Genomic DNA, 23,862 nt, shown 5'->3' on the forward strand with positions numbered 1-23,862 from the left:
ACCTATTTTAGATGCCGGCTTGGAATGACATAAATTGTCCGCCAGATGTGTCTGTTTCTTCCCATGGACTAGGGGAGCCTAGGATGATAAGCTAACATGTAGATTGTAGATGTTTACAGTTAGGTGAGACAAATCCATTACTGCCGTAACTGCAAGCTGGCTTCCCTCCCATAACAGGGTGGATTTGGAAACTTTTTCCTACCTCATCTGATGTGACATCAGACAGCTTGAGTCACTAGTTCCAGGAGTCGTGGCAGAGAAGTCAAGTCACTTACTTCTCCCCAATTTCATAATTGTGTGCTGTCTGCAACCGCATAGCTACTTTCCTTTGTTTAAGAGCAATTAGTGTTGAGAAAGCACTCGGTTCATAGAGTAATATTGGAAAAACAAAACCTGGCTTCATTAATGATCAGCACAGTAAAATTCAATTACCTACTCATTGCCCAGCTGCTGTGTTGGAGGCAACTAAATTTTAGCTGAAATGTTGTTCATTCTCCATTGCTGTTGTCAACAACAAATGGTAAATAGGAGAAAAGGAGCGAAGGATTTACTGTAAACTACGTCTGCAGGTGTAAAGCGTACATTACAGCCTCTTAAAGCACTGTAAGGAACAACCACAATGGGAACCATGGAAAGCATTAAAAAAAATGAAGGAAGCAGTACCTCATACAACAGAAACAATTTAAAATGAATTACTGAGAAATTTCCACTTTATATTGTTTTTTTCTTGATTGAGTAGCCTTGGACTACATGTGCAGGAAATAAACTGTTACACTTTGTATCACCTGTTAAGAGAAGCTGACCTGGAAGGTTTACACTTCCCAAAGTGAGCCGCGTGCATCCCTTGGGTACCTGTTATCAGGTAAATAAAGGAGGAAGGAAATTTGGAAGGAACACCAAGGAGGAGTCATAAATGAATGTGAATAATGAAGGAATGTGTAAGGGGGAAAGGTAGTCAGAACTGCTGTGAAAGCGCCATATGTTAATCCCAGCTGCTAAGTGGCTTAAAAGAGGGGATTGCAAGCAACTGAGTATTACACCTCGGTCAGTTACTGCTCGTTGCAGACCAGGAGTGGGCTCCAAATCCTATGCAATTTGAAGTCAGGTAGACTCCTTTGCCACCATAAATACAGCATAAGCGAGCTTTCTTGTTACAGCCACAGTAACTTGCTTTCAAAATCCAGAAAGCTTTTGTTTTAAGGTCTGGCCTTTGAAAACACCTTTTGTAATTAGCGATTAGTTTTAAATTTTGTTACTAGGTACATAAAAATCTTGAACTGTACTATGAAATTTCTGATAGCTGCAACTTACCAATCCTTTAAGATTTTATAAATGAAGATACTTAAAAAATCTTTTCTCCTTAATTTTCATACTGTGTGGACAGAAAAAAAACGCATCTAGTAAGCCTGCATTGTTCTGGGTTGACACCCCCCCCAACCTGTAAGTTTTTGCCCATAACTCCTTGTCATCGTAAAAAGTTCTACAACATTCTCCTGCGTGCATATTCTTTATTTTTAATCTTAGCTGCACCAATGTAAGAACCTGTCACTATTGCAAAGGTACTTCCACACACGCTCCTCTTCTGCCCCCAGTATCCTGCTCCCAACTAGGCAACCTCCCGCTTTCCTTTGTGCCTGCTCTGGCACTCACCTCCTCCCTCGGAGAGCTGATTCAGCCTGCTAAATGGGAAGAACACTGTGCGCTCCATTTGCTGTACTGGTTTGCGCCAAGCACGGGGGCAGAGGGAAGGGATGCGGCACAGCGTGCGGCTGGGAGCGGGGGATGCAGAGGGTTATGGCAGCCGGACTCTCCTTTACGGTGGCAATGAATTGCTAGGTCAGACAAGTTCAACCTCCAAAATCTCACCTTTAGTCCTTCCCCTCTCTGGCTTCTCCCTCTGGGGCATTCCTCACCTTCCTGGCTTTAGGGTTTTCTCCCTTTTCCTGAACTACTGTTTCCTCCAAGTTTCTCATCTCTCCTTTTGCTAGTCTTTTTCTTTTCTTCTGTACCTTCCACTTGGGGGTTTCTGGTCTCCTCCATACTATTCTTTTCCCTGTGGGGTGTTTATTGAAACACGCCCCCCCCCCCCCCCATGTTTTAATCCCAGCCTTTTCTGGTGTTCAGCATTTCCTTTTGCATCGATTATTTTCAGAAGATAGAGCTAAAAAGAAGGTGGTGATGTTACGGAGCTTGAGGGCAGAAATACTATACGCCTCTCCCCAATCTTCTTCGCCTGCTTTCTGTTGCTTTCTGTGGTCAAATGCCGTACCTGCAGAGCAGAGGAAAAACGACGTTTGGAGTCAGAGCATATGCAGAGTTCTTGGGCTGAAACCATCTCCTTGAGATAAATAAAAAGGAGAACTGCAGAAGGGAAAATCAGGCACTGGGATGCTTTTTTTTTTAAACTTTTTTCAGTTTTGTCTGCCTGCCTGGAGGTCCTGATGATCTGAAATGTTTGATATGTAAAGTTTCTTTCTGTTGGGCGCTGCTTTCCAACACATGCTCTGCAACTGCTCAAGTATCTACCCTGCCTCATTTTCCAGGAAGGGGAATAGCACAGATTGTTCACCCGAGAGACAAAAATGGACTTTATGGGTAAATGCAGATATTGTATTCTTTGTCCATGCCAAGTTGACTGAAAATTACCTTCCTGTCCATGGGAACTCTTAATTTCCTCTGCAATAGGAATTAAGATCCATGGAAGACCCATAACTGGAAGCTCGTTGGCTACAGTACATCATCATCATCAGGGCACATAAAAACTTTGGCTCAACCGATTTATCTTTCCAGCATTTATTTTGAGTTATTTTACAAATTGTTTCCCAAAAAACCCTTTTCTTTTTCCCGCGGAAGAATGACGTTACCTTTCTTTATAGATAACGCAACGCGCTGGTAGCACGTTTGCCTAGATCGTAGGTCGGAAACAGTAAAACTCATTAATTTTATATACGTCACGCAGCACTAGAATAAGGCCACTTCCTCAGAGAACAACTGAGAGTAACTGGGGGAGTTACCGTGCTAACAAAGATTTGTGCAAAGCATTGAAAAATGATTAGAAAGATGGAAGAGGGCTCAGGAAATCATCTAGCCCGTCCCTAGCCTCACTCCGTTGAGGTCACACCTAACTGAGGGAGGTTTATGTGTTTTTAAACGCTTGGTGGAGATGCCGTAGCCTCTCTGGGCAAGCCATACAGAAGTCGCTACTAATTATAACGCAGCAGAACGCAATTTTCCTTCAGAACGCGCTGCGTCTTCTACAGTTGGTGCAAAACACGCACTCACAGAATAACGAACAGGCCGTGAAGTAGCATTTCATTTTTCAGAGCCTATGCATTAAAAGAATGGTGAGCCGGTCCTCCCAGATCACCCGTGACAAAAACCTGCGTTAGGAAGTCGGCTTTTTTTGTCCCTCTCTCCTCAGCCTTGAGGTCCTCGCTTGCAGGATCGGGCCCCCCCCCGCCGCCTCAGCTCCAGGCGCTGCCGGGGCCCGGCGCGGGCTGCTCGGAGGCTTCCCCCGGGGGCCGGGAGGGGATGAGGGACGGGACCGCCGGAGCCGCCGCTCCCGGGCGGTGCCCTCCGGTTGTTGGGGACCGTCCGAGCCGGGCACGGAGCCCCCCGCGAGGCCCTCTGCTCCCCTCAGCGCCCCGGCAGCCCCGCAGGAGGGCTCCCTCCCGCCTTCCCGCCTTCGCGCAGGTGCGGCCGCGCTGAGGGGCCGCGGGGGGGGAAGGCGGGCGGGAGAGAGAGCGGCCCCGCCGCGGAGGAGTCACCGGCGCTGGGCGGGAGGACTGAAAAACCGCCTCCTCCTCCTCCTTCTCCTCCTCCTCCCCGGCTCCGCTGAGGGGATCTGCCGGCGGCGGGGCGGGGTGAGGTGGGAGAGCCGGGGGCGGGCTGTGAGGCAGAAGTTGTGAGGAGGGACGCTGGCGGACAGAGGCTGCCGGGCGGGAGCCCCGCGCTGCTGCTGCCGCTGCCGCCGCTCTGTGTGAGGGCAGAGCAGCGCCGCCGCCGCCGCCCCGTGTGGAGAAGAACGGCTCCTCCCGCCCTCATGGGGGACTCGGTGTTCAGCGAGAAGCCGGCGCTGCGCTACGCGGTGAGTGGTGGGGCGGGAAGGGGCTCCGCGGGGCTGCCGGGGGACGGGGGGCTCGGCCGGTGGGGCCGTGAGGGACGGTGCCGCCCACGCGTGCGTGGGGGTGCGTTCGCCTGGAGAGTAACGTGAAAACGTTTAAAAACCGTGACTAAAAGAAGAGGGCGGTGGGGTGGCAGCCGCGGGGAAGCCGGCGGTGCAGCCTCTCGCCGTGAGGCAGCGTGGAGGGGGGGGAAGCAGCAGGGCGAGCTCGGGCAAGGAGACGCTCGGGGGGTCCCGAGAGCCTCGTCCGGCGCGTTCGTCCCGCTCGTCGCGGGCGGAGCGAGGGGACGAAGCCCCGGGACCAGCGGGGGCTCTCGGGCGCCGGTCCCGGCCCCCCTCCCCGCTGCTGGTTCAGATGGTAACACCGGCTTTTAGTGTTTCCCTCGCAAGGGGTTGTGCCGTTGAGAAGCCGCTTCCTTTCCACCGGCCTTATTAGGAGCATTTGCTCGGTTGCTCGGGCAGAAAAAAAAAAAAAGAAAAAAGCCGCGTAAAACCAGCCAGCTGCCTCTTCTCCCGAAGTCATAAATAAATGCTAGCACGAGGAATAGCATGCGAGGTCTGACGCTGCTCTCGTTTACGCTCGTGTAAATAATGGATAGTTTTATTGCTGTTGATGAAGTTATGTGGGGACTGTCAGTCAGAGCAGGCTGGCTTCCCTGGTCCTGGTGAGCGCGGCTGCTGGCGCTGCCAGGGTGGGTTGGGAAGGGTATCATCACTCAGGGGTACGCTGCGATGCGCTTTTCTCACCCGGTTCACTTCGATTCCTTCAGTACTGGCCATTAAACTACGTTTCTTTTCATGCTTATTTTTGAAATCTTATGTGAGCAGTTCAGAGTAGAAGAGGTTGTTTGGATTTTTTAATTTTTTCTTGAGGGGGGTAATGTCTGTCTTTGTAAATACTCTTATAACCACTCAACTGTAGATATTGGTGCATTCACCTACTGTAATAAGTACTACAGCTGTTAGAGGTAATGGCATGTTGGCTAAAATAGTTATATAGAAGCAAGTACATTTTATATCATGCATGAGTAGTGATAGTGATTTCACCGGGAAACTAGTTATCATGCATCAAATGAATTGGAGCCTCTTTTAATAGGATAAGTGCCCCGTTCATATTTAAATACATAGGAGAGACCAGTGATAGTCACATCACATGCTAGCTCCATGAAACTTTTATTACTTCCTGTGATTGTGCTTGTCAGTCTACCATTAACTACTAGTTACAAACACGTTATTGTTTCTGTCAATTGGGTATCAGTCCATTTTCTTGCCCCCAGCCAGCAGCAGATAGTGCTTTAAGTTCAGGTCAGCAGGCATGCAAAGGAAAACACAAGGATGGCCAGCCATCGCGGATGACCATTACCACTGTTGGAAAACCACCACTCTTTGATTGCGGTGTATTGCAGCGAAGGGGAAACTGTGCACCTGAGAATAATACTTTAAAATACTTTTACTATTTCAAGATATATTTCAATAATAAGGAGGTAAGTGTTTTTTTTTTTTTTTGCAGGCGATGTTACTGGTTTGTTTGGAGAATATGGATCTGGATGCTGTGTATTATCCGTGCATGTGCTTAATGTGAAGTCTATGAATAGCCTAATTGAAAACAAATGCTTGTTGACCTGAAGATAAGCTAAGACTTCAGAGCTTTGTTGGATTGAGGCCTTAGTAATTACTGCTTAAATGTAACTTAGTACCATTCTCAGTAACTTTGAATAATTGCATGGTGTAAATACAAATCAAGTCCTTGGATTGTATTGGTAACTGTGAAATAAAAAAATATACAGTGTTATAGTATTTAATAGCAATTAATTTATTGGCAGAAGAAATTATAGTGATTTCTGAGGTGGGCTTTTCTTCTGCTTTTCAGGACTGATAATTAAAGTTTCATGATTTTCATAAAAGTGCATAAGGAAGGATCTGCATTAGCACCTTGGTTCAGACCAGCAGTGTGCTTTTGAAGGGAATCTCCAGTCTTCCCCTCTCATGTGCCTTGGTACATGTCTCGGGGCAGTCCTAGAGCTTGGGAAACAGTGTTTGTTCGGGTGATACTGAATTGGGGGATGTGCTGCTGGTGCTGCCCAGTGCCTGGAGGGTATTTGAGCCTCAGTTCCAAGCTAGAGTCAGCTTGAGTGTAAACTTCTGAAATGCACATGGTTTGGACATTGGGTCCTCTATACCAGCTCCTTCGCTCTGCAGTGTGCTACTGCCATGCAACATGATAATGTAGCCATAAATAACAGGGATGCCATTGCGAGTCTGAAGCTTCGTAGTGTATTTGCAAGCATAGCTTATACAAACAAAGACTTAATAATGTAAGACTCTAACATCTGTGGGGATGGTCACATTAACCTATAGCGCGTTTGATCTGGCATGTATTAAGTGTGAGTAGGATGACTGATAATTACATCGCAGTTACCCTTTGAACTCAGCATTGGTGTTGACTCACCAAAAAGGTCCAGTAGGCAAAAAAAAAAAGGGGGGGGGGGGGGGAAGAGGGTTACACTTGCACTGAGTCACAGAAATGAACTTTTTTTCCTCCTAACATCTTTTCACCAGCCCAGAGACCTCTTTTCCCTTTTTGATATTTATATCTATATAGTATTTTTATGAAAACTTGTAGAAAGTTAAATAATATCTCATTCTCACTGTATGTTGTCTGGCCAGGCTGTACCCTTTAATTTTTAGACATAGGTTAGTTTTACCTGCCCACTAATCATCTGGCTGAATTCACTCTGATTTACAAGTTATTTTTGGTATTGTGGCATTTATAACTGATACCAAGATCTCCAAACGTTCCAGGAACATTTTTCAAATGAATTCATTAAGAGGGATGGTCTCCTTCCTGACCGAGGATTTCTTCCTGTTGGTTCCTACATTGATGTGGTTTGGCTTTTTTTTTTTTTTTAACTTTAGCAGCAGTTACAGGGGAATTAAAAGGTGCTCCATGTATTTTGTCTAAAACACCAGAAAGCAATATTGTACTTACTTTAAGAGATCCATTGGTAACTTGAAATGTAGTTTTTTAACCATGTAAAGAAAAAATTTTTTATTTATGTGACTCAGAATAGCCTTGGGTGTTGCCCAACCAAGCAGCCCCTCAGTGGTCCAAAGCAAGGAAGCTTTGTTCTTCTTCAAGGAAGCGTGAAGTATGATCTGGTTTGGATATAGCTGTTTTAATCTTGGTGTAGCATCTTTAATCTTGTTTTGTCTTGAAACATTTACCAGAAGGGATTTCCCTGAAGGGAAAGGATGTTTGCCCTGATGAGGAAACTGTGGCTGTCTTTAACCAGGGAATATGAGCAAATGGGGAAGAGCTGGGATTTGGAAGTGGCTGCCATGACCTATGGGGTACTGCAGGGGATTAATCTGAAGAGAAGATGCGAGACTCTCCCTTGGGGCTAAAAACCGGGAGTTCTGGCAGCTGGAGCCAAGGGGATGTGTGGGGCCCTGGAGGACGCAACTATGAGTTGGTTTAAGCCTCTGAATCTATCGCTGATAATGAGGTTGCTTCCAATTCAGATGTCAAAGAGTATTTTGGGAGAAGAAGGGTTTTTCCTTGCCTCCAGCAGTATTTGGGGCATTGTCTTATCTTGTGTGTTGGCTCAGCCTGCTCCCAGCTGACCCTTTGCTGGTGCGGTGGGCGGACTTGCTGCTTGCTCTTACCATCTTAAATACGTCAGTCTGTGTGGAAGGATGGAGGAAGCAAAAGAAACAGTTTGCAAGGGAAGCTATAACACTAGTGAACTGCAGAATGCCTTCTGGAGTGCAGAGGGAATTAAAAAGAGGATAACAGACATTTTCCTCCAACATTCTAGTTGTAGTAGTGCTAGTTGTTACTGTAACAATTAGATTACAGAATAGTTCAAAGCGGAATAGTGAGATTGGTGGTGACACTGTAAAACTGTAAGCCAGAACTGTAAAAATGTCCTGGTGAGGAGGACCCAAGCACTGACATCCTCCTGTGGGCTTGCTTGCGTTTTGCAAGAATCCACTTTTAAGGAGAGTTGCTTGCCTTTCTGATTTCAAGACACGTTGCCTGATGACTTGAGCCTTCAGCCACTTACGCATGGATTTTTAGCAACAAAATTCTGTGCTGCAAGCAGACCACATTTACTACCGTGTTTGTAGTAAATCCTACAAGTAATTTATCTTGCAGGACTAGTAAGTGTGCTGCCTTCACCTAAACCATTTATCTGGTTTCTCTCTCTTCGCAATGGGCTCGCCAGCAAGAAGCAGTGCAGGAGCAGACCAGACCAGACCGGTGCATATCCCGATCAACTGTAACGTATGTTTGCAGTCAGGTTTGGTGAGGCGGAGGGCAGGCTGTGGGATTCAGGTAGTGCTCAGCATGAGAATAAGTTCTTGCCCACCAGGCTCTAAAACTTAAACGTCTTTGCTCCACAGGAGGTAGCTGCTTATTTTCTTGTATTCTGAGTACTCAAAGGCAGAGTTAACTCATTCAGAAAGATTAAATCGCTCTGTAGGTGTTGTTTTCAGATTAGGAAATTGTGAAGAAAACTTCCAACTTGATCAGATAAGCAAGGTACAGAAGAGGCAATTAGCGGCAGAGGAGTGGTTAAACGTCAAATTTCTGGCATCTGACTCTTGGATTTTGTTCATCAGGGGCTTATGCTGACCTCACGCATGTTGGATGTCTTGCTGGAGGACTATGATTTCCGATGGCTGTTGAGCCCAATCCTTCATTCTTCATTTGGGTGAAATTCCTAGTGACAGTGATGATTCATGCTTATACTTCTGCAACATTTGAAAGTGCTTTTATAGCTAATCTCTAAAGAGCATATATAAATATAGGAAACGAGCACTCTTTGTCGCTCAATAGTGAACACCAAGGCCAAGCTTTGATTGGGATTGATGGAATCTGAAGTGAGTCCAGCCAGCTTTTATCCGCTGTGCGAAGCGGCTGGGAGTTAGCGCCGAAGAGCTGGGATGGGGGGAAGACAGGAAGCAAAGAGCTCTTGTGTGTGTCGCAGGCTTTTTAAAAGTTGCAGAAAGTAGATTTCAGTTCAGATCAGGTCATCATTTGTCAGAGAGCTTCAACTCTGGATGTATTCCTGGGGCTCTCTACAGACACATGGATATGAATGTCCTTCCTCTCGTGTGTGCAGGAGAGAAGATGGGCGCGGATTCAGGCTGAGTTTGGCAGGGCTTGCTAGGTCAGATGCAGAGCCACACCGAGGTGGTCGTATTAGTCTGCCCCCAGGTTTGGGCCAGGACTAGAGGTGCCCTAAAGTGTGGAGAAAGTGGCCATCCCGTGTATAGACAGCAGGAGGTAAAGCTTCCCTTTCATTTGATTTCTCTGCCTGTCTTTACATAGTATAATCTATCACTGCAGCGCAGTTAACAGTTCTTGTAATAGTACTTACAAAGATGCTGTTTAATAAAACTCCTTGTGAGTGGAGCTTCAGGGGTTTTATTCGAAGAGGCACACAATCATTTGGCTTTGATGTGGTGGTATGCTTCCCTGGTACAATTTACGCTGACTGTGCTTCTCCAAGAGGAGATTTCATCAAGGAGCAATAGTCCTTCGTAAAGCTGCTGGATGGATGAGGTTTTAGGCTCACGATACTGAGCAAGTCTGCCTGAGCAGCAAGGTCATGCACGGCTAAAAGGAGCAACCTGTGCCTGGAAGGAAGGTTAGCCATGCAGATGAAGTCCAAAATGAGAACTGAGGATTTCAGTCTCTGTCATGTCCTTTTTTGGTGATTTTTGAGCAAGGCTCTTCTCTGGTCCTTTTTTATTATTTATTTTTCAGCAGAAATACTTATCTTCCTAAAAGAATTGGCATGTGGAAACACATGTTAACTTTTAGAAGTTGTTCAGATGTGAAGGTGGTGTGATACAGAGCTACCTTGAAGTAAAAATATTGGTCTCCATGTGGTCGATACTCCCCTCACAGGCTTATGGTTTGTATTTCAGTTCTGTTTCCCAGAACCTTCTTGAAATTTGCAGGTGTATTTTTAAATTTCTTTCAGCCTGAAGAGTGAAGCCACATAAATGGAAGATGATTGAGGTCACAGATGTATTTAGATAGTTGGTTCTCCTTTTATTTATCTTCAGTTGCTAATCAGTTACCTTTTATGCCTGAGTGTCTGCGAAGTACTGTGAAGGAGGAGGCTACTTGGTTGAGACATTTGTTTCTACTGACTTAAAAATAGTAAAGTAGTTTTGCTGGCCACAGCTCTTCAAAATTTCATTTATTTAGAATTTAAATTTTAAATAAAAATGATACTTAAGAAAAAAAAATCTGTTTTACATGTCATACTTTTAGAGTCTTTTGAACACCTTTGAACTTCTTTCATTTGTCTGCTAAGTACCTCTGTCATTCACTGACTAGTATACCTGTGCAAGGGCTATTTGCTGCTCTTCTTCTAATGGAATACCTGTACCTGCAGCAGAAATACAGCTGAACTCTCAGTGGCTTGGAAAAGATGTACTCAAGAGTTCAAATTTCACACTATTCCTGCCTTTCCACGACATTTGAGAATATAAAAAGCCATTTCACTCCATGCAGTGAAATTGGCTTTTTCTTGTCTAGGGAATAAAGGAGGTGTGCGTGCATTGTACTGCCTACAAAAAGAATCTGACAACCTTTCTGTAGCAAGCCTTGGCTGAGGAATCCACATGGTTCACACCGAGTTTCTCTAAAAGGGTGTCAAATCTTAATGCTCCCTTGGGAGGTACCTCGGTCTTAACAGGCATGGCTGACTCAAAAAGAAAAATAAGTAGTGTTTTTCTTTCTAATGATTACTATCTAAGTGTTATCGACAGTGCACAGTTAAAAGGATTTCCTGAATATATCCTCTACTAAATCAAAAACTGTTAGGAGTTGCTAATGGCGGAATTGAGTATTACAACAGTACTTAAATAGATGGTAGTAGTGTTAAGTTGCTAAGGGCAACATAAGTAAAGTCAGGGTTTGTTCAGCTAGGGTGCCCTCAGGTATGCAGGAAGAGTAAGTGCTGATCGTAACTACCTGTAAGATAGTCTGCTGTTATTTCGTACTTGGATGCTTTACATTTTTGAAGCAGGTGAATGAATCTTTGGAAATGATACTGGAAGCTGTTTGCTATTTCATCATACAATTGGATTGTTTACTTTTAAATAACATCTTATATTTTTGTGCATTACTTTATCTGAATCTGATTATCAGTCACCTTTGCTATGCTGCCATGAGGGTAGATGATCCTATGATTTTATGACTGCTACTATGCTGTGTAATTCCACTAGGTTAGAGCCAGTCTTCACGGTTTTTGTTTGCTGTAGATGATAAGATTTTTTTTTTTTTTTTTTTAAATCAAGCATCTTGGATGGCTAAGTATGTCTATAGATACCTGGTGTGTGGCACCCAAACTACAAACTAGTGTTTGTATCTCCTGAAACTTGCAGTTATTTTCTTTCTGTATTGATAAGGTTGTAATATTTGCAAAGTTTTACATATTTAGAAAGTTGATTGCATTGTCTGGGTCATCAGATTTGATTTAGAGCCCTAAATTAGGTGGTGTTTAATGTTGATTATTTTCTCCTTTTGCCCGTTAGTTTGTAAAAGCTCCTGTTATGCTCATCTATACGTGACTTGGCGTATGGATTCAGTATCCTTGCAGGCTGAAATTCTTATTTGAGTAGATTACTGTATTTTTTCCAGTCTGGTCCTATTAATAAATATCCCGAGGCTTGCAAAGTGCTTTGTTGTTTGAACACAAGCTGTGGAAAAGAAGCTGAAGATCATCCTTTGATAGATGGATATTAAGCTTGCTTAAAAACTTGGAAATGTATTTATACTTTCCAGGTGGGGTCTTGAATGAGCATAGTATATAGTGCTATCTGTATGAAAACCAAACCAAACCCATAAACAAATTGCGTGGGAAGAAAACCATAGGTACTTGCAGCCTGGTCCTGTTCTTGCTGAAATATGTCCCGGCTCTTGAAACAGATGTTGAGTCCAGCTTTGTGCAGAGGCCGCACCCTCTGTTTCCCTTGGCAAAGTGTCTCGCATTCCAGCGACCCTCTGGGCAAAACATCCTTTAATTGGTACTGTGGCCCTAAATGTTTCCTTTTTTCCTCTGTGGTAAATTGTTCGTGTCCTATATCATTGTAGGCTGTCATTAATATTTACATACTGTGATTCTGTACCCCTTTAATGTCACCTTTTGTAGCTGCACATACTGAAAGTAGGAAATATTCCCCATTTCTATGAAAGTTAGCTTAAATAAAAGCGAGTGATTTATTTTAGTGCAGAGTATGATACTGAGGAACTTGTGGCAGAACATTGGAGATTTTGTTGGTTTGCAAGCAGAGATCTCTATGAGTAACTGGGGAACTCCCTGATTAGCCGGTTGCTTCCTCTCCCAGATAACCGCTTCTGTGGTCTTTCCTTGTGAGTGCTTTCGTACTCGAGTTCATAGCCTGTTCCAGCATCTGAGCACATCTGGACAAATGGTAGAAGCAGGTGGTAGGAGAGAAGGAGCATGACTTGGCGTTTTGCTGGAGGGTGGATACCTTTCAGAGTTGCAGCTGCTGAATCTCTTGCTTCCTGTGCTTTCTGCAGTGTCTTGCAAATGTAGGGGTAGGAGAAACAAAGCCCCCGGTCATTGCAACCCAGGAGAAGTAAAACGTGAACCTCAGGAGCTGCCCCTCCAGGGAGGGATGAGAGATGTTCAGGTGTTGAGAAGATTTACCTATCTCGATGACGTATTTTCACTGGAGTTATGTCTGGCATACACCTGCATAGCTCTCAGCATCATTTTGGTGGCAGGCAGGGCATCTTAACACTTCCGCTCAGCTCAGGAATAGGAGATGACCCTTTTTAGTAGGGAGCTGCTGACCCTATGTCCTCGTAACCTCAGAGTTGAATTGCTGTGGTGCTGCAGGCCTGGGATGACTGTTGGAGGAACCCCGGAGACTGCTGCTGGTGGAGATGCAGCACCATGTAACAGCTGAGCATTGCATCCCTTGCTTCTGCTTCCATGTGATCTACAAAAAGCCTAAACCATCCAGGAGCAAATGGCAAAAGATTTCACCTACTCCCATGCAATGTCACGCAAGGCCATGAGTCAGTCCTATTCTCAGCATGTCCTGGCAGTTCTGGGTTTAAAGCCACTGGGTTTTCCAGAGGCAGTTCATAGTCCTTCTTCAGCAGAAGAAATGAACTCCTGCTCAGTTTGTTGAGCTTTGGGGCACACAGTTTTTTCTTTCAGGCGGGGATTTTGCTGGTGCATCATTCTGGCAGGTAGCTGGTTCTGGGCTGCTTTCTTTTCATGTGGCTGGGTGAGCCTGCAGTTGATGTTCTGGCTGCAAGAAATGAAGTTGCTAGGGATGAGCTTTGTTTTCAGAGTTAGTGAGGAGCATCAATATGAATTCCTCTATAAATATTTATGGCCTTTTTTCTTTTTTTTGCATGTCCTTGTCCTGAAATGTATTCAAGAGGTCTGATTTAGATTGACATAAATCTGAAATCCAGTCTAAGGCCACAGGAAAATACAATAATTAAATGCAGAGTTGAAAAATTTATTGCCCCCTTACCTATCTTCTTCCAGAATGCACTGCATTTTAGTCAGGATTTTCCATGCATGACTGCACAGCCCGTGTGAAGCAATGTCAAATTCTGTATTTATGGGAATTAAAGATGATAAAAATGTTGCAACAGGTCAGAGTTAATTTCGGTCAGAATAACAGAGGAGAAAAAGGGCAGAAAAGAGCTGTCCTGTGCAGGACTGTGCAGTCCTTCTCCGTAATTGTACATTACTCTGTCAAATGTTTTTGTTACTAAATTTAACAAGGAGAGTGTGAGTTGCTTACATTTATGTACAGAAAAGATGCTGTTGTCCTTTCTGATTGCTGACTGGGTGATGATTTACCTTCTGGCTAACCGTTTTGGGGGGAGGAATTCTCCCTGCTGTGAGTTCTTTAATGGAGAATAGTTGTCCCAGTACAGGTGGGCATCAGAAGTGGTCCTTGCAATTTGTTAATTATCTGATAGTGCTGTTGTCTTTGAAAGCATTCCTTGATATGAGAAATTTGTGAGTCTCCATTTATTGAGTCTTTTTGCATGAATTTGGAGAATTTGTTTGTTGTCAGTGATGCTGAACAGAATCATATATTTTACTTCTGGAGAGGTTACGTAATGGCTGTAGAGTATTTAAATCCTTCAGTACTGGAACAGCATTTCTGGCTGTAAATTAAAGTTGTCATAGTGTGCCTACTAGACTGTAAATTAGACTGAACTGGATTCAACATTGTGGCCCTTGCTGCAGTGGGATGAATTTGGGGGTTCCCATACTGTGTGTCACACCATTTTGTATCACTTTTCATCTATGCATTTCCATCATCCATTTAAAGTCATTTAATTCTGTATTTGCATTGGTGCAGGCTTTCTAAAACCCAGGTAAGCAAGACCTATTTTTGTGCCTTTAAATATGCCATAGTGGCATTCAGACATCTTCTGTGAAGTGGTAGGAAAAAATGGCACTTAGGATTCTCAAATTTATTGTCTTTCAATGACTTTTAGGTCTGCAGAGCTGAATTTGAAAAGATGCCTTTGCTAGGAGCCAGTCCTGTACATTTAGCCAGCTGAAACCTTGGGCTGTGTTGTTTGGGTTTTTTTTCTTTCTCATGGTGTTGCCAATACAAAATACCCAGTAATTGTTACTGTGCAGCAAAACTCTTTTAATGCTGTTGCAGCGAATTTTCTCTCTGCAGGGCTGAAAAAGGTGAAGGGCAGTATTTCTGCCCCTAGAGTAAATGGAGAATAACTGCACATGGAGAGCACATCATCTGATGAGTAGCAAGCTTCTGGGGTTTTTTTTTTGGCAAGAAATATTACTGCCAGGAAACCCTTACAGTTACTATCTATGAGTATAACTATGGTACCTGTTACCTTAACTTGCATGTAACATTAAGCAGAGTTTACTGATATCTTACTTTTGGCTTATTTTATACCAGTTGTTTAAATCACTTGCTCTTTATGTAGAATTCATGCCTGAAAAAGGAATTGCAACTGAAGAAACATCATTGAATTCCTTTCCTTTAGTAACGTGTTCCTGAGGATGTTTTTTTGTTTATTGCTTTTTTAAAAGTTCTCTTAAATCCTGTCTCTTGCAAGAAAGTGAGAAAATGAACCATTGTGAAATACAGATGGTCTGTAGGTCATCCACAACAATTTCATAAAAACTGTGCAGAGCACACTATCAGCCCTACTGATGCTGTATTGTTTCTGGTGGAATATTTACACTTTTTAATCAGTTTTCTAGTCTTCACTACATCTTTGGTGTTAAAATAAATATAATGCAATTGGCTGTTGATAATTATTTACTTTAATGTGTGAGGTTTTGCAACTTAGAATGTCCCTTTCACTGAAAGTCACAGGACATAGCAGGGTTTCATATTTAATTTGGTAATACACATTCTCCAAGATAGGCTTGTTAGAACTGAGGTCTTCATGTGGTTCATTGGATTGTCTGTGTTAGTCTTGTGCGTTTGAGATGCTTGTAGGTTTGATCTCTTATCTAACACTGTTCCTCTCTTAAGGGCACTAGGCCAGGCTAGGTGAAGGTTTCCTTTTACTTGGATGAATGTTTTGCTTACAGTATATCTTACAAGTGCTCTGTCTGAAGTTTTCTGAAATGCTGCAACTTTGCTGCCACTGAGGTCTGGAGTAAAACAAAATTTATCTTCACTGAAAGCAGATTTCAGTCATTGCTTCTGACATGGCTGCTTGACAAGGGTGAGGATGGTTTCGGTATTCTCAGAATTACTTACGTGGTCTTTGTTTAAAATAAGTTTTTATCCATTTTCTCTTTCCATTTCCATTTATATATGGCCTCTCTTCTGCTGCATCATTCTGAGTGTACAGCTCCATGCACTCCCTTCTGCCCCCAGCACAAAAAAAAATAATCTTATGTGGTATCTCTTTCTTCCATGCAGGCATCTGAATCATTTGTTAGAAATTATTAGATTAACTTATGTCTCTGAGGTTTGTTTTAGATTCTGTGGAAGCTCAGGGGATTTTTGAATCTGGTGGGGTTTTTGTTGGTTGGTTTGTTTTGGTAAGTAGTTCAGCCAATAACATATAATGAAAACTCATTGTGGAATAATCGGTTGTTTTCCTTCCCTAAAGTGCCTTGTGTACGGTTGTTATGTCCTATATAATTATTACAGTTGAAAACGTGGTATTTTCTCAAACACCTTTTATCAGTATTTTTAGTTCTCAGGAATTCAGTAATTCTCCTGTGATCAGAAGAAAGTTGAGTCCTATTTCTGTTCCTGATTTCATTAAAACAGCATGTCCTATAAATTTCCTTTAAAATCGTGGACAATTGTACTGCAAAACTTTGGAGTTCTTTGTGTGAACTGATACAGTGGTATATTCTGTACTAGGGAGACTAGCATTAAAAATATGTGTTTCTTGCTTTAAAAGGCAAATCACAAACATTTATTTTCTCTTTGGCAATCAGCACACAGGTGGAGTTGAACATTTGAAAGCAAACTGTTGACTGAAACATATCTTGTAATCTTAGAGCTATTTTGGTTAACTACAATTCGGAAACAGAGTGTACCCTGTTTGAGCAACCATGCCAGATCCTTAGGGTAACCTTTATGTTGCCCCTTCTCTTTTTTGAGCATGTCGGTTCCACAGTTTTTAACAAAATCAGATTTATAAACTGATAGGAGCAGAGCTTGTACGTAGCTTGTTCTGTAAAGTGTTTAATGCATCTTGGCGCATTCAGAGGTAATAGCGTTGGGAGTGTGTACATATGTCCTTGGTTTTTGCAAATAACTTTGTTATGTTCTTGGTGATTCATCTTGCTATTTTCTGGCATGATACTCCCTACCCCCACCCCCAACTAGTGGTAATACTATTCAGTTTTCTGTTAACTAGGTAGAATTGATACTTATCTGTTAAGGATGCAAAACCAAGTGGGAAAAGAGGAGGTCGCATTTATTCTGGGCTAAGTATCTGCAGTAAATGGAGTTACCATGAGGAATTTCTGTGTCTTGCTATTCATATTCTTTGATTCTGCTTGAACGGGCCTCTAGCTATCTTTGTGGATCCATTTTAAAGCAAGCTTGAATGCAGCTTAAACAGGGTGACTGGAGCAAGGCAACAATAAATACTCTGACTCATCACAGTGCATATTTAGGTGTTTAGACAGATACTTAACTCTAAGTGCAGTTTCTCAATCTGGCTCCAAATAAGCAGATAAAGAAACAGACCTTTTTGATTGCATTGATCAGGCAAATGAGGTTGCTTTTACATGAGCTTTCTTTCAGTCTCCTCAGGGGTTCTCTGCTTGTAGCAGAAGTGGGAAAACTAATGGCTGCGTATTTCCTATAGCCCATTATCGTTACGTCTTATGGTGAAGTTCCTTTGCATTTGGGATTGTCCTTTCTGTCTGTGTTGTGCTGCATGCAGTTCAGATGGTGCCATCCCAGTGAGTGGTGCTTTCAGCCTCGATGATGGGTATATCAGCAAATCTAGTGAAGACTGAAGGTCAGGACTATTCTGCCCTACTGCATTGACCTGCTCTGAGCTACAGGCGCGTTCTCGTTTGTTTCAAACAGGGGAAGTAACATGGTGTTTGGGTGGGCACCCTAGATGCGGTCTTACTGATGGTTTAGCTGGGTGTCTTCTTGAGCTCCGTCCTGCCCGTAGCAGCCAGTTGCTGCAAGACCTCCACCTCTTCAGCCAGTGTGTGCCAGTGTTTGATGCATGCTCTGAGCGAGTGTAACGCTTTAAAACAGTCCCTTGTATAGAAACTGTGCTGATGCTCAAAAAGGGGCTGAAAAAACCCTATCCTCTTGTGTTTGGCGAATCCTGAGTCTTTTCAACTAATTACCAATGGCTTGGTTTTTCATTAGTGCTGGTGGCTGTTAGCTCCCAAAGACTTCAGCTGCAGCTTTGTTTGCTCAACACCACTGAAGAGCAACACTCAGAGATTGAGTTATACATTCATATACATCTTTCTGGCTTATAAACAACCCTGCTGAGACATCCATGTAAGTGAAGGCCAAGCCAGGACATGACCTACCTTCCCTCCATGTTAGTGAGGAGCAATGCTCAAAAGATGTTTCCTTAGGAAAAGAGAGCCTTGCAATCACAAGTGTGACTGATTCGTATCGTTCTCTTGAGTATATGTATCACAATGTATTAGTTACACATCTGTGTGCTTTTTAATGCTATGTTTGTATGTACTGTTCTTTTATTTCTTCTCTGCTGGAAGTATTTCACTTGAGGTTATCCGCAGGATTACCCAATCACCACATTATGATGGGTCTTTAACAAATGTTGTCGGCATTGGCACCACACAAGACAGCGAGCAAGGCTTGCTGGTTGGCCTCTTGAGGGTGTGACAGAAAACTCTTTCTCTTGCTAGAAGATGCTTAAGTTACCTTGCCGAGATCAAGTTCAGTTACCTGTTTTGAAATGTTTTCTTCATGAGTACAGGCATTTCTTGTATCTTGTGAAAAAGGGCAGCGTGCCATGCACTGATGTAAGGCTAGATTTGTTGGCGTAATACCTAATTGTGACTATGGACTGTTGTGGTATTTTCAGGGTTGGTGTTAGTGAGACCTCACCTGTGAGTTTTGGACAATTATTTATCAGAAATCCTTTTCCTTAAAACCACTCTTTTTTCAGTGGCAGCTTCTGTCTTTCCACAAAAATAATTTCAAATAAGAAGAAGGAAGAAAAAAAGAAAGTTGCAGTTTCAACAGCCGCAGAAGTAATTGCATTAGTTCTGGGAATGAAAAATATACCAACTTGGAGAAAAATTTAAGCACCAAGATATATGTATTGGTAAAGCATAGGTGAACTTACAGTAATAACATTGATGAGCTTGACTTTTACTCACAGCTGTGCTTACAGAAGGGTGCCTCTTTTGCAGCACCTAGGCTGGATCTGATGCATAAAAACAACTTATCCAGAAGTTTTTCAGGTCGTATGATAGTTTTGACAGCCTGCTTTCTGTTGCTGCCTTTTGATGCTTTTGTACCTCTTCCCTACTTCAGGATCAAAACTGTGTCGACTGTTTGACCTTGTGCTGGGGAGAGTCTGTGATGATCCTACAGGCCACCTCTTAGTCCCGTTTTTTTTATATTTGTGTCAGGAGTGTTTGGTAGTTTCCTGGCTCACTCACACTTCCCATAGGTTTATACCCTCTTAAATGTATTTAAATTACTTCCTAAATGACCTCTGAAACAGATGCTTCTAGTCTTAATAAATCTATGTAGGTGTAACGTGAGCACCAAGGAAAACTTTACAATGGAAAAAAAAAAACGAAAAAGAACAGTTTTTCTTGAGCTGCTTTAAATATCCGCATGCCCCCCATTGCTTTGGTACGCATCTTCCTCCCATTTGTAGTAGGCTTAGATTGTTTTTAGCACTTGCACTTTACTCTATTTCCTGGAGACTGATGCGATTTAGCACTGCAGAGGGACCAGAGGAAATGATCTCTTGACTGAGTCTATTAATTATTGTTCCCCTGAGAATCTGTTCCTTCTTCAGAAAGAATCGCAATAGCAAACAGAAAAAACACTCTGGAAACAAATTGGTGCAATTATTACTTGTGTGTTTGGCAAATTAGGGAACTGATCCTTTTCCTCAAGGTTTCAAAGAAGCATATTCGTTGTGTTTTGATGTAACCTTTTATAAGAAAATCAGTCTTTGAGCCTGTAATTCTTCATACTTGCTTGAAGCTTGAGAGTGATTTCTTTGGAAGGAAGATATTTGGCAAGTTTAGCAAAATTCCTCTTGGCCAATATCTAGGAATGTAAGACACGGGGGACCTCCTGGGCGGTGGATCCCTGCCCCTTTCTGTTGCACACAGCTACGTGTAATCCCTTACATAAACACAGCAGGCTCTGTGTCTCAGAAGTAGGTTTTTTTTTCGGTTCACTCCTTCAGCTGAAGGGCTCTTCCAGAGCTCTGTGACTGATAGTCATCTTTTCATATTGGCCTAAATTTATTCTTGGGGCAACGTGAGCTTTTTAGCTTAAACTGCACTTTTGCTGCCTTGGTATTTATCCAAGTTTTTCCCCCTTCGTTTTGTTTTGGCTGAGGAAGGGGAGCTGGCTCTTTTCTGTGATGGACAACTTTATTCTGTGACGCTACCTGAAAACTGTCCTTTGCGCTCGTTGCTTTCTTTAGGTGTGGACTTCATGCATGGTGGAAACAAATCTCTGCCTGGGAGAGCAGAGTGACAGGAGCTCATATCGTGGCCTGAAGTCAAAGAGAAAATGTCCTCCATCCCGATCCCTCCCCCACCCCAACTATAAATGGAGCCCGAGCTTAGCAGTTGACATCAACTTTGCAGCGTTCTTCATTTAGATGAATACCACCCTTGGTGACCTTTTCAACTCATGGCTTTTTTTTTCTTTTATTTCCCATCTTTTAAATAGATGCCCTAATGAGCTTTAGCCTGCGGTTCCTCGGAGGAAGCATCCCCTCGGAGGCTGGGACCTGCTGTCTCCGCAGGCCGAGGGGAAGCGGGAAGCTGCTCGCATACCTCGTCTTTCTTGCTCTGCTGGAGTTTCTCTTGAAGCGTGTTTTGCATGGCTCCTGGTTTCAGGGACAGAAGAGGGAGAGGTTCAGTTGGGACACAGCAAATGGTAGATACAGGGGATGAAAAAGGAAGGAAAAGGGCAAAATACTGATGAGAGAGAGAGGGGGAAGGGTACAGCTGGGGAGACCCTGCTGCCGTTGAGTTTGGAAGCCAGCCTGCAGCCTTAGCACTGATCCCCTCCAGCTGCTCGCCCTTGCACTAGTACCCCTGCCATGGCCAGGGGTGTAAAAACTCCTGGCACTTGGCATAGCAACTATGTAAGAAGCTCCTAGATGCCTCCCTACCACATTAAACCATAGTAAGTGAAGCAGATGTTCATTACTCTGGGGAAATCTTTTGCTCATACAGACAGATTTCTTTTGTTCGCACCACTACTACTGTGACAATAACTAATCTTCGTGTGGATAGCTTAATTTGAAGGAAGCCTCCAACTTTTACATTTGCCTAGTAATAGTTATGGATACATTGTCCATGGGGAAATTGCGCATCTGCCTGGAACGTAACATATGTATTTGACAAAGATGAGTACAGCTTGAAAGAAATAATGTGAACTTCGCCAGTCCCCTTCCTTTCCCTAATTCATTTGCTTCACTGGTGCTAGTCTTTCTGTTTTGCCAAACTTGAGAAAACAGAAAATACAAGATTAAAAAGACACACAACAGTACATGCTGTTTAAAGAAAATCTGTTGCAAACTGAGTTAATTTAAAAATTACATACATTTTTCCATTCATGTTGGTGTTATTCCTGTCTTACATGGCTACACTTAAGATTCAAAATCATTATCTTTGTGCTAAGCACTGGCCCTTTGTGCTGTGCATGATCACCAGGGATCTGTTGCATTTTCTGGGAGAAATGTAATTTGTACTTGTAAAATTTTAAGGATGACATTACATTAAGTAAAGGGAAATTTTTGCATGTCATAAATCTGAATGGGAAAGAAGAGGAACAGATCTATGTATGTCTCATTGTTTAAAGTGTTAAGTGTGCCAGCTCTCTCCTACATCTTTTTCCCCAGGGCTGTAAAGTTTTAGTAGCGCTTAACAAAATGTTCAAAGGAAATGCAAGCCAATATGATTTTAAGGACAGCATAAGGCATTTTGAAGTAGTGACTCATGCAAAGTGTTAATAAATACAACAGCATTCAAATTGCTTAAAGCTGCCTTTGTTACACTACAAAGGTTAGAGGTGCTTCTGAAATGCCAAATCAAGATTAAATTGTCTTGAAGCTTGTCCATCTGTAAACATCTGTCTAATGTAGATAAGAATCTTCTGTTAGGTCAGATTGGCTAGTTCTTTGACATTTTTGGGCAAAAGGGGTCCACAAACTTGACAAGTTTTAAAAAGCTTAGCAGAGTTTATGAAATTTTCATTTTTTCTGTCAGTACTGTGTCTAGGAGTACTTTAAAAATGGATTCTGAATGAGTTTTGTATGAAATAAGCAACAATGTTAAGTTGTGCTTTCCAACGGTGCCAGAATGGTGGGGGGGGGTGGTGAGAAGTTTATTCCAGTTACTGGTGGCCTGGAAGGCCTCCTGGTTGACGGGGTCGAGGAAAGCCCCATGCACTTGCCCTTGTCCTGCTTTACATTTCCTGGGCAGATTTAAGATGTGACGTGCGGTGGGATGGTGTTAGGAGTCTGCCGTAGATGCCAAGTTCAGCTTTGGTCTAGAGTCCTTAATGTTGCTAGAGAAAGAAATACTACTGGGAGATGCACGTCTCTGGGAAACTTTTATTTCTTGGAGAAGATACTATTAATAATGATAGGAAGGATATTTCTGGATGTAGTAGTCAACATATTTCTTCTCCTAATAGTTATTGAATGAAAAGATCAGTCTGTTTGAGGCTTAGCTTTGGTATGTAGGAATGACCTTGTGGAAGAACTGACTGTGAAAACAGTCCTGGGACAAATGCTTACCACTTAATCCATTTCAAATAGGAAGTTGAACAAAATACAATCAGAAATCAAGGGAATTAATTAACTAAACTAAAGAGGTCAGGGGAGACATAATTTTAAAAAAAAAAAAAACCAATGTGCCCAAACTGTCAGAACCACACAAAATGTTTTACTGGAAATGCAAATGCAGGATTAACTGCTTCAGAATAAAGGGTAAGCAGAGATCCTGCAAAGGCGGCTGTGGCTTGGAGGTTAAAGGCTTCTGTGAAAATTGTCAAAAGTCAAGCTGAACTCTTTACAGACGACGCTGATGCAATTAAAAAGTGTTCTTCAGACGTAAGAACAAGGACTGTAATGAAGCCACGATGCATTGAAATGCACCTTAAAAATACTCTGGATATGATCTCAAAACTAGATATATTTTCTGCCTCCACTCTCAATAGAGTGATTACATTGAAGGTGCTATATTAAAACCAAAATAATTTATATAAATGTGGGCCTGAAAAATAGAATCTCTGATTTAAGAATAAAACTTAAGTCTCTGATCTTCCTGGATCTTGAGAAGCGTATGATAGCTATCCCTAAATGACCGTAAGAATGCCACAAGGTTGAAAGCCCTCTGTATATTTTCTTCCCCCTAGCTATATTGATTGTTCTTGTAAAATATATTACTCTCTCTGCAAGTCTTGCTTTGGCTGTGTCATTAGATGACATCTTGAAATATCGTAGGGGACTGACACATAAAATTTAAAATCTGATCTCAAGCATTTTTGATAGATCATCATTTCGGAGGTGCTCACGTATGACTGGAGAATAACAAATATATTTCTTACTGTTGAGAAGTGGCAAAAATTTGACTTGGGGACCTATAGATTGATTATTCTGACGTCTGTTGTGTGAAAGACTATAGAACAAGGAAGTCATTATTAAAGACAAGGAGTAATGATGAATGGAAGATGAGAGGAGAATGAAGCATAATTTTACCTTAGCCAGATTGTGCCAGAATATTTTGATGGTTCTTTTTGATAGTTGTTGCATTTCTGACAAGTGTGTGGGTTTTCTTTTTTTTTTTTTTTTTTTCCCTTCCCTAAAACACAAGCCTTGTACAATATATCAGGTGTTAGATTTTTGGTAGAGAAAGGGAAGTGTTTATACCATTGCAAAGAGCACTGGTGCAGTTTCGCTGGGAATCTGAGTACATTTCCAGTGCCCCATGTTCAAGACAGATAAATTAAGGTCTGGAGGAATTGTAAGAAAACATTTA

The 23,862-nt window shown here is 42.6% G+C and overlaps 1 protein-coding gene across 5 annotated transcripts in view; it reads left to right on the forward strand.

Annotated features, from left to right (window-relative positions):
• ARHGAP6 (Rho GTPase activating protein 6) overlaps positions 1-23,862 on the forward strand; it is a 339,711-nt gene that overhangs the window by 163,816 nt on the left and 152,033 nt on the right. Inside the window, exon 1 of one of the 5 annotated variants that reach the window (XM_069770409.1) lies at positions 3,875-4,087. The exons of the other annotated variants lie outside the window; for them this stretch is intronic. Within the exon in view, the coding sequence (XP_069626510.1) occupies positions 4,043-4,087 (45 nt within the window). The 5' untranslated portion in view covers positions 3,875-4,042. Of the gene's footprint in view, positions 1-3,874; positions 4,088-23,862 lie in introns of those variants that run through there. 5 annotated transcript variants of the gene reach the window in all.

This window comes from Haliaeetus albicilla, chromosome 25 (assembly GCF_947461875.1).
Source record: "Haliaeetus albicilla chromosome 25, bHalAlb1.1, whole genome shotgun sequence".
Classification (NCBI taxonomy): Eukaryota; Metazoa; Chordata; class Aves; order Accipitriformes; family Accipitridae; genus Haliaeetus; species Haliaeetus albicilla.